Here is an 11296-nt window from a genome sequence, read left to right as displayed (position 1 = left end):
GTTAGCTTGCAACCCCTTAGCCACCGTTAGCCTTCTGGCCCCCTGAAAGTGGATCAGCATTAATAACAATTGAGAGGAAAACACTCTTCATGCTAAAAAAAAAGGACGATGCATGAGCATGACCTTGTCGTCTCTGAGAAGTTCTCTTGTTCGCCCGGTCAGTCACACAAAGCAGGCCGGCCGCCAGCGTGACCAGACACAGGGTGAGACAAACAACAAACAACAAACACAGCCGTCTGGGTGAAAGTTATTCCTTAGTGAACGACCAGACGGACGGCAGCGGCAAGCTAGGACTGGCAGAGTTCCACGTGCTGTGGGAGAAGATCAAGAAATACCTGGTGAGATGACGCACACACACACACACACACACACACAGACACACAAGGACACACACACAAAAGGACACATGCACACGGACACGCACACGGACAAACAGACAGACAGACAGACACCAGGCACGGCGCCAGGATTTTTTCTCTCCCGGTGCTAATGGGGAGCTTGACCGATAGGCGGGGGTGCTACTAAGAAAATAATAGATTTTCACGACTTCATTACTCACGTTACTTTATAAAGAGTTTCTGTTTTTTTCAATAAAAGCAGCTATGAGACACAGGGGCTTCACTGGGGCTACACAGATTTTTGACGGGCTATAGCGCCCCCTAGCACCGGTGTAGCACTGTCTCTGACACACACACACACACACACACACACACAGACAGACAGACAGACAGACAGACAGAGTGGCGGAGCCAGAGGGGCACTGGCCACCCCTGGAACCCGATTGGCCCTTTGACAACCGCGTTCGCCCCCCCCCCCCCCCTGGACGACTATCGCGTTCGCCCCCCCCCCCCCCCCCCCCCCCCCCCGGACGACAATCCCGTTCGCCCCCCCCCCCCCCGTCGATAATCGCGTCCCCCGCCCCCCCCCCCCCCCACACACACACACACACACACACACACAAAAGCAGGACACGGGTGGCCTAGACTTGCAGGTTGTACGGGGGTGGTGTGTTTGTTTAGGAGTCAGTGCAGTGCAGACAATGTGTGTGTGTGTGTGTGTGTGTGTGTCTCGGATCCAGCAGTCCTACCTGATGACTACGGCCCTAAGTCCTTTGGGGACACAGCAGTAGGACTGCCACGGGTGGCCTTATGTTTTATTATGTCTTCTTTGCGGTTTTGCTCCATAGATCTGGATGAAACGTTCAGAAGGAGATCTCACTATGCCGACAGCGGCCAATCTCCAGTTGATTTGAAACCGCGAAAGACACTTTTTAAACTGTTCACTTTTGCTGTCCGAGTTTCTGTTCGTCACACACCTGCTTACAGAGCCCCGCCTCCAGCGACGCGATTGGCCGAAACGCAGATGAAGCTTGGTCGACACAATTGGTCGAAACACACATGTAGCTAGAAATGTAGACATGCATCTAAAGTCGCCATTGTGATTGGTCGGGTCTCAGGAGGAGCGATCCCATTGGTGGGTCGGGGGCGGTCCGTCATTCAGCGTGTCCACCCAGGTGCTCCCATGCTCTTTAAACTACTCACGCCGAGCTTCCTCCCTGTCCTGTCTCACCACCACAGACCATATTCCGCCAGTTTGACATGGACAAGTCGGGCACCATGAACTCCTACGAGATGCGACGGGCGCTGGACTCTGCAGGTATAATGTCCCCCCCCCCCCCCACCACCCCACCGGGTACACTGAACTTAGTGACATCACAAGTGGGCTGACATCCCACACAAATCATTACTGACATCACAAGTTGGGCGTGTCCACCTAGATGTATGACGGATAGATGAGCTACGTTTGCTACAGTCCACTGGGTAGGCTGGTAGGCTGAGGTGGTCAGAAGAGGCAGTCAAAAGAGCTTGTACTGGTTAATCACACTCACACCTGGTGGTATATGTCACCTTTAAGAAGACCACATTGGCGTTCACTTCTATCCACTCGCTTTGACGTCTTTCCACCCGCCCCCTCCAGGAATCAAGCTGACCAATCACCTGTTCCAGCTGATCATCCTGCGCTACACGGAGGAAGACCTCACCGTCGACTTTGACAACTTTGTCACCTGCCTGGTCCGGTTGGAGACCATGTTCAGTGAGTCCCCCGCCCCCCCCCCCTCCCCCCCTCCCCCCCTCCCGTCTCCTAGTGACCCTGCTCTGCTCTCTGTCCACTGGTGGCGGTTTTTAATACTAGCTCTTACTAATTGACTAACTAACTGCATGAGACTTTCAAAGTCACAGATAGAAATACAAATAAACTGTGATTCCATAGGCACACACGGTTTGACCAGTCACATCAAACAGTCTTTCTCATGTTTTTATTGAGGGAGGGGTGGGGGTACGACAAATGCATGTGTACTAAATATTAAGAGGGAAATATCCCTTGCACCCCCCCCCTCAAAGTCTGTGCCTGTAACCTAAATGGCAAATATATTGAACTGAAGACTGAGTGAGGGGGTAAGGGTAAGATGAGCTTATCTTCTGCCCAGCCTATGCTTAGATTTCTCTGTGAGCTCTCTGGCTGGGCCAAGGTCAGACAGTGGCTTGCGTCCTACCGTTCCCACGGGAACAAGAGCAAACTCTGTCGTCATGTATTCAGGTGAAACGCGGAGATTGAGTCGAGTCTAACCTCAAATCACCCTGAAGTCTCCCGAAAGATATAATCTTCTGTCCTTCCAAATTCATTATTAGCCGCACCAAGCACTACATTATGTGCTTGGCACATTGACACGTAATATACACGTCATTCCATTAATTCATCATTTTGAGGTACTAACATCTGTACAAATATCTCCATCTCCACAATGAAATGTAAGAGATGCGAGTTCAGTTGAGGTGAAACGTCGTTCTATGAAGTCATCCAATGGGCCTTAGTCAACCAGCGACCATCTCGGCTCCATCTAGCTTCTCAGACGTTAGCCGGGTGGGGGTCCTGAATGCAGAAGACGGCGGCCAGATGAAAAGGGCCCATATGCTAACCCATGACGTGTTTGTGTGCATCGTGTGCTGACCTACTTCCTGTTCCTTCCACCTCACAGAGACCTTCAACACAATGGACACCAAGAAAGAAAAAGTCATATCCCTCAACTTCATGCAGGTAGGACGGCCGTTATAAGACCCTATTGGCTTCACTTCCTCCTACTCCTTCCTCATCAATAGTTTTGTGTCCTCTTTCATATGAGCAACTTTTCTAAACAGTCAAAGTTCAAAGTTCAGCATTCATATCCAACTAGTGAAATAGCGTTGCAGCAGACATCATCATCATTGCCTTCACATGCAAATTAACTTTCTCTTGTCTTTCTTGTTCCCTTTTTCCACAGTGGATTTCTCTGACCATGTTCGCCTAGACAACGCTAACGCTAGGCTAACATCGTTCCGCCCCGCGGCCATCGCCCCCGAACCGGGGACCCCTTCATTCTATTGAAAGTTTCAGAAGTGCCTTTCTTCTTCTTTTGCTCTCTTCCCCCCCCCCCCCTTAATTTTCCGTGAATTTGCCACCACATCCACCAATGTGTGGATGTGTGCCACGGCATGCCTTACCGCGTCACATGACCTGGGGGGGGGGGGCGTGTCTCATGAACGGTTACGTCGGTGCAGCCTACCGACCGGGTCTCGAACCCGGGACATGGGAGACATTTTGAAGGGGGAATAGCTTGTGTGCTGAACTGCCAACGCCAAATGTAAATGGGGGCGATGATCGCTTGGGGATAGGAATCGACCGGGCTTCACCCTGATTCTACTGTTTACAACTGAGCGCAGAGCCTGGCTTTTGTGTTTTTTTTACGATGCGAGGCCTGCTCTTTGGGACTTTATGTGTTATGTTTTACGATGATCAGAGCGATAAAGGGTTTTCCTTCTGTTTTGCTGGGTGTATTCCTGAAACAGACTATTATCATTATACCTATCTCTACCTATCTGCATGGAAACCGAAATCTGACTTTCACTCTTACACAACGGAGCCAGAGGAGGAACACACTTCAACGGAACATTGTTTTACTCACTAACAGTTGTACACTTATGCCAATGTGTTGGGTATGGTTGTGAGATGATGTGTGTCATGGGTTATGCATGCTCTGTGCCGTGTGATATGGTGGTTCAGTCTGCTCTCTAACTCTCTTATTCTGCTCAGCATGCTACTCCGCTGTCTTTCCTTTAAACATGTAACCCTCATGCACATTCGGAGAGATGGGAGTGCCACTTTTTCTCTTAAGATTATATAAAGGATTGATTGTGTGACTTTTTTTTTTTGTTGTTGCCAAACATCCAAGTGCTTGTGACTCATGCGGTGAGTCGCGTGAGGGTCACAAACACTTTGTTCGACACGGCCGCACCTCGAATAGTGTTCGAATCATCAATTACAGCTGCAGTTGACAAATTTATAATTTTTTAATTTTTTCATGTACATTTGTATTTCAGAAAAAAGAAAAAAAATGAAATTAAACAACGGCATGTTTATATGAGTCTGGTACTTGTGTGTGCGATTCGTTGTCTTGGATAAGGGGTTTTATCGCGTGGTCGACATCAGTGGCGTCTTGAGGCATGCAGGAGGGGGACGTTTCCTCTGAGGAAAGGTTTTGACCTGATCAGCATAGTGTGGAAGGATGGAGTGTGGCTGGGTGAGGAGAATGGAAAAGTGGATGGATGGTTGAGGGTTAGTGGATCACTTGAAGGGGAGGGATGAGTATAGGTGGACTGGGTCGGTGAGAGAATAACTCGTATTCCATCTTTTAAAGAAAAAATACATGATTCATTCCATATTCATTCACGGCAACCCATCGCAAAACAACCTCAACCGTCACGTTCCCACTCTCCCATTCATCAACCGTGATTCACCCACCTCTTGCCCCACCGCACCCTTTAGAGTCGTGGCTTTGTGCCACCAATATTGTAGATTCTCAGGGACCATTCTGAGAGAAGCAGGTTCCAAACAGCTGTCTGAACGTAAATGAGAATCACAAATAAGCCCCTCCGTATTAATAAGAACAATCAACCTCATTGGACCTGACACAGTAGTCAGCCAACACTAGTTCTGAGCAGCTCTGACTAGTTTCTGTCCCACAGTTAGGAATACACATTTGATATACCGTCATAAATAGTTGCACTATTATAATTCATTCCTCCCCTTGCCCTAGAGTGGGACTCGACCTCCATATCAATCCACAAAACATCTTTCCGCCCCCCCCACACACACACACACACCCACCCACCCACACACACACACACACCTACCTCCAGGACCAAGCTAAGCTCCATGCCGGGATGGTGGTTTTCCTCTGCTGCCCCCTCAGGGCACCGCACAGACCCTGGACAACTTTAAGATGGGTCGACTGGTATCTAAAATGCCTTGGGCTGGTTTCTGTTAGTCTTTAGTTAGTGTTTTATTGATTTAGCCATGTACATCCCTTTGTGATTGCCTAAATGAAAATGTAAATAAACTTAATTAGAATTATTGACTTAACAATTCACGTGACATTGCTCTTGGTGGGACTTGAACCCAGGTCTGCTGATCAACCACAGCTCTCTCTCTTCTGAGGTTATAATTGCCGTTACAATTCACATGAGCTCGTTGCATTTCCATAATTACAACCATCAGCTATCCGCTGGCTGCAACCAGGTAAGAGGTTATAGTTGGCGTTAGAATCCACTTGAGGCTGTTACATCTACCAAAGTGATTTTCATAAGGTCAGAGCTGATCATCGACGGCAATCTCAAACGCATTGCTGGCTATCATCCGGTCAGAGTGTAAAATTAACTTTAGAATTCACTTGACGTACTTTCCAAAATGTCATTAGGTGTCCGAGGTGACTTTTCATGGTGGGCCTTAATTACGTTCTCTAAAGACATCATTAAGTTAGTTTTCCAGGCAGAGCCCCCTCAGCATCATTTGAAGCCAGGTCTCCGGAGATGATGAGCAACTATTGGATCATATGCCAGAGACAACAGCTAGGACTTCTTCTGACGTTATCACTGTCTTTATTCATGTCACGTGCTTTCCAAAATCTCATTAATACGTCAAGCTTCCATTACAAACTAACTCAAATAATACTTGTTAAATAATACCAATCAAAGAAAATCAATTGAATAACTAAATTAACTTACAGCCATTGGTTGGGACCCACTTCCAACTCCCTGGACCTCAAGACACTTAACTACATTCATAAAAGATGGCAGGATTGATCAAAATATTTTACTTATTGAGTCCTATATATACTTTTTTTATTTATAAATACTAAGTAAGGCATAGATAGTCCTCACTTTAGATGAGTTTGCACTAAAGACTTAGCTATTGCTTTCTAACAACCTGAACTAATCATGCCTTATGAAACATTAACAAAGTATAAATAGTCTGTAGATCATTAACTTAAGCTTTATAAATTATCTTACAAACCATTATCTCATTAATAATTTATAACTTATTCATATATTTCTAATGAATATTCATACAGGAACAATTTCTAAATTTCTTCAGCTGTTAAAAACATGTATACATTTATGTAATAAATAGAAACTTTAATAACATTTATAATAAAGACAACAGTTTCCACTTTCAAAGAAATGGTGGTTAAAATAAACATTTACAATAGCCCTGACGATATTAAGTTAAACATATTAAGCATAATTCTAACCATAAATAAGAGAAGAGTTGGTTTAAAGAATACATATTTGAAGAATACAAGAATACCTAGTGCAGGAATGTACAAACTCATGTTAACCATTGCTATCTTTCACACAGAGACATCCTCTATCACTCAGAACCAAGGCTCAATGTTTCACTCTTTAAAAAAAGTCAATAAATAAAAAATTGATTTTCTTTTAGACTTTCAAACCCAATGAGGGCCTAATGGCCTAAAGCAACCATCTGTTTGGTTTCACAGACTTACTTTTGGTACAACATAATTCTCTTACATCGATCATCATTCAGATAGTCAACATTCAAACCACATTGACCTCGAGTACTTGACCACGGATTTCACGCAATTCCTCTTTTCTCTCTTCGAGGCCTGAAACCGTGACGCCGTAGTTCCACCTCAGCCCCAGAAACCCAGCTTCCGCCACAATAAAAGCCCCCCCCCCCCCCCTTCAGAAACCCCACCGGAAAGACCAAGCACAACAAGGACTCAAACACTAAAAAAAACAAAAAACAATGACGCGTTTGATGCGCGTCGCTCAGACAAAGTTGTTGTTGTGCTCGATGCGGGTCACGATCGCCGAGAACATCCTCTCCAGTTGCTCCGCCCTCTGCTTGCCCCACTCCAGTACCTCTTCGTGATTGGCCTTCTCCTCGCTGTCGTAGTCCATCACCGCCAGGTTGGTGATGAGGGACAGGGCGAAGACGCGCATGCCGCAGTGCCGCGCCACCACCACCTCGTGCGCCGTGCTCATGCCTGGCGGGGAACGGAGAGAGACAGGGGGGGGGGGGGGGGGGGGGGGTTAGTGAAACGGGCACAGGCGTCGCATGATGGTGATAGCACACCGAGTGGTGCAGAAACGCGTCCGTGGTGGTGTTTTTTTTTTTTTTTTTTAAACAGCCACAATAGGCACGTTTTAACCTCTTGAACCGCGTACGGTGAAGAATGAGCCAGTTCTGGCTCATTCTTCACGTTTTTGTTAAAAACACACCCATTGTGGCGGTTTTAAAACAGACACCATGGACGTGTTTCAGGGTGACATGTCACACCACCAGGTGTGAGTGTGATTAGCAGTTAAAAAAAAAAAATCTGCCTCTTCTGACATCACAAGTGGGCGTTACCAACTAGATGGATACACTGGATAGATCAGCCTACCGGCCCCCCCAGTGGACCGTAGCAAACGTCACTCATCTAGCCCTCGTACATCTAGGTGGACACGCCCACTCGTGATGTCAGAAGAGGCCGATTTTCAAAACGGCTAATCACACTCACACCCGGTGGTATAATAGGTCAACTTTGACGCACGTTGAACAGAGCGCACCCCCCCCCCCACCGCGTAGCCTGTTAGCTAATTCATGCATTTGTACAAAGCCTTAAAAAAAAAAAAGAATAAAGATTATTTATTTGATGTGAGACGCACCGACAGCGTCGGCGCCCAGTTTGCGCAGCATGCGGCACTCGGCGATGGTCTCGAACGAGGGTCCGCCCAGCATGCAGTAGACCCCCTCGCGGAGGAAGTCGGTGAAGCCCAGCTCCTGGCCCACGTCCATGGCCAGCTGCTGCAGCTCCCGGTCGTAGGCGTCCGACATGCAGGGGAAGCGCACGCCGAACCTGCCCAGGGAGAGGGGGAGGAGAGAGGGAGAGAGGTGAGGAGGGGAGGCTGGTTTGGGGGGGGGAACCACAGAAGAAGAGGACCGGCTCTGAAGTGTCGTGGGTTCACAGCTGAACTACACATCGCCTGCCACACACCACAACACCAACACCAACACCCACACCCACACACTATTGACCCAAGTAGAGGACCCTAAATGAGTGGTGGTGGCGTCCTCTCTCACAACTGTTCCACGCGAGCTACAGCGGTAGAAATACCGCGGTAAGTACACTTTGTTCACGACATCTGACTCTCATTCTCTAATACGCGGCGCATGAGTCTGACCGCCTCCAATCTCTTAAGTTGATTTGGATTCCCTCAACATGACCTACAGCCACAGTCAACTTATTTTCCACTCCTTTCTAAAAAAGGAACTCCATGATTGGATGATTCGGTTAAAGTCGCACTTAACGAGCCATGACTGACTGACTGACTTAACTGACTGAGTGTGTGTCCATCTCACCTCTCGTCGTTGGGCCCCACCAGGGGATGGTTGCCAGCGAAGCCGGGGATGTTGAGGTGGTCCTTGATGATCATGATGTCGCCCACCTTGAAGTCCTGGTTGAGCCCCCCCGCCGCGTTGGTCAGCATCACCGTCTCCACGCCCAGCAGCTTGAAGATGCGCATGGGCAGCGTGATCTGAACACACACACACACACACACACACACACACACACACACACACACACACACACACACACACACACACACACACACACACACACACACACACACACACACACACACACACACACACACACACACACACACACACACACACTTAACTTGATGCATTGCACAAAAGGGGTCTACAGCTACACACACATAAGTGCTCTACATCATGGCTGGGTGTGGTCGGTTTGACCTGGGCCACCGTACCTTCTGGATGTGGTAGCCCTCGTACAGGTGGAAGCGGCCCTGCATGCACACGCAGTCACGACCCTTCAGGGTCCCGAACACCAGCCTGCCGGCGTGCCCGTGCACTGCAACACAGAGAGAGGGGGGGGGGGGTTATGGGTTTGCAGTCGGTCGGTCGGTCAGTCGGACGGACGGGGGGGGGTGGGGCACACACACAAACAGCCGACAAGGTACGAAACTACAACAAGATGGTAGTCCATCTGTTTCGATTGTATGTTTTTTTTTTTTGTTTGGTTCTCACCGGTGCTCTGAGGGAAGTTGGGGATGTCCTTGTAGTTGAAGGCCACCTGGTCCTTGAGCATGTCGGCCAGCCCGCCCAGACCCGAGCCGCACACGATGCCGACCAGGGGACGCACGTCCGTCTGGGCCAAAAGCCAGTCCGCGGTGGCCTTGCAATCCTCATAGGTAAACCTGCAGAGAAATTCATTTCGTTCATTGAATTTAATAAAATGAGCCCATCTCTTAAATATCACACACAAAGCCGATCCTCTGTTTAAGTCCGACTACACATGATATATGTAGCCATTTATTTTACAAATGTAAGAAGAAATATAAAAACCTCAGCCTAAATTAATTGCAGCCTATACATTGCATTTTAAACTTTTCAAATGGCAGAACTTCAGCCAGTACCGCGAAGGAGAACACATTCAACTACGTGGTAATTAAACAATTAACATTTTTAAACAGCGCATCTTCCATTTTCCGTTCACGTGACCGACCCGACATGAGACGGTAGTCGATCCCCCGGCGGATCAGACCGCGGAGCAGGTGGTGAATGACGCAATCTAGACTGGGCCATTTTATATCCTCAGTGTCCACATGTCTTCCGAGGACATTATAATGAACGGAATCATTTAAGTCAGGCATACTGTACTCACCCCGTGTTTGTATCAGGAAACATTTTCGATGTAAAATACCGGTATACGAAGTTATCTTCTTTATATAAAATAAAGCTTTTTTCAAAAACAGAAAGCGGAAAAAAGAACGTTGAATAAAATATCCCAAAGGAAAGTGTCCTTTTCTTATTTTGAAGTCCTGCCAATGGTTGTTTTACAGGCTGTAAGCACCAGTTGATTGTTCTGCGGGAGCAACGTGCTGCTGCCGACTATATTGGTTTGGATGTCCCCGGCTCTCCCGCCCACAAACATCCCGACCCCACATGCGGCGACCCCATTGGTCGGCTTTACCCCGCTTTTGACACACCTTCAAAACAAAAGTCTTCAAGTAGGCCTACAACACTGACGTCAGTCATCATATTCGCTCCATCAATCAACGCCCCCCTTCCTCGCTCTGTTATGAATAATTTGATTAAGAATATAAAAAAACACTGTGGGGATGTAGGAGTTTGTTGTGTATGTCAACGTATTGTCGAAAGGTGGAAAGAAAACGTAGAAATTGAATTGGACATGGTCACATGCCTTGAAGGGTCTAATCGGTAACGTCATGCACAGGTACACTCACATAAAACATGTTTTGTTTTTCTTTTTTATCTATGAAGATGAAAATAGTAAAACCGATCAACATCAGCTAGGTGAACTCAAAACAAAAACACAAAGACAAAATACATGAAACCAACCAGTTTCAGGTATTGCATTTACATGCACGTAAAAAAAACGGTCGTATTTTATTGAAACACTTATATTTGATTATTTATTTTAATATAACAATATTATCAAACAAAATCATAATATAGCACACATAATAAATGACGGCTTGGTGACCGTGAGTCATAGTAACAGGAGGCGTGTGTACTATTCGGGTCGTTTGCCACAACAACGAGTATTGACAGTTGACAGAGGTTGTTGGACCCTGTGGTCGGAGGTGTGCGTCAAAGCCATATCACGCTGAATCACTGTGGCTGTTTCTCTTTTGTATGCAACTGTTTCTTGGTTTATGACTTCCTTGACTTCCTTGAGAGTCTCCCACAATCATGACACCTCCAACTTGTCCACTCAATCATACTAAGAGTCTCTCTCTGTCTGTCTGTCTGTCTGTCTGTCTGACTGATGTAGTTCATGCATTGTGTATGTAGTTTATGCATTTTGCCGTTTGGCCGTTTAATATATGACCAATGTACTAAGTGTGTCAGTGTGTGTCTA

General features: G+C 47.1%; 2 protein-coding genes across 2 annotated transcripts in view; one reads left to right on the top strand and one right to left on the bottom strand.

Annotated features, from left to right (window-relative positions):
• Positions 1-4467, top strand: part of LOC311368721 (uncharacterized protein) — a 17393-nt gene extending 12926 nt beyond the window's left edge. Inside the window, exons 5-9 of the mRNA XM_084487509.1 lie at positions 163-338; positions 1578-1656; positions 1978-2094; positions 3038-3096; positions 3320-4467. Coding sequence (XP_084343635.1) covers positions 163-338; positions 1578-1656; positions 1978-2094; positions 3038-3096; positions 3320-3346 — 458 coding nt within the window. The 3' untranslated portion in view covers positions 3347-4467. The remainder of the gene's footprint in view (positions 1-162; positions 339-1577; positions 1657-1977; positions 2095-3037; positions 3097-3319) is intronic.
• Positions 4468-6060: 1593 nt separating this feature from the next.
• On the bottom strand, positions 6061-10265 carry pnp5a (purine nucleoside phosphorylase 5a). The gene is made up of 6 exons (XM_084487275.1): positions 10076-10265; positions 9439-9608; positions 9159-9262; positions 8743-8918; positions 8049-8239; positions 6061-7384 (listed from the first exon to the last, which is right to left on the bottom strand). The coding sequence occupies exons 1-6, from the start codon at positions 10096-10098 to the stop codon at positions 7167-7169; spliced, it is 882 nt and encodes a 293-aa protein (XP_084343401.1). The 5' UTR covers positions 10099-10265; the 3' UTR covers positions 6061-7166.
• Between the last annotated feature and the right edge of the window lie 1031 nt (positions 10266-11296).

This window comes from Micromesistius poutassou (genome assembly GCF_964030765.1).
Source record: "Micromesistius poutassou genome assembly, chromosome: 23".
In the NCBI taxonomy this organism is placed as follows: domain Eukaryota; kingdom Metazoa; phylum Chordata; class Actinopteri; order Gadiformes; family Gadidae; genus Micromesistius; species Micromesistius poutassou.
This window is presented reverse-complemented; position numbering and strand designations above follow the sequence as displayed.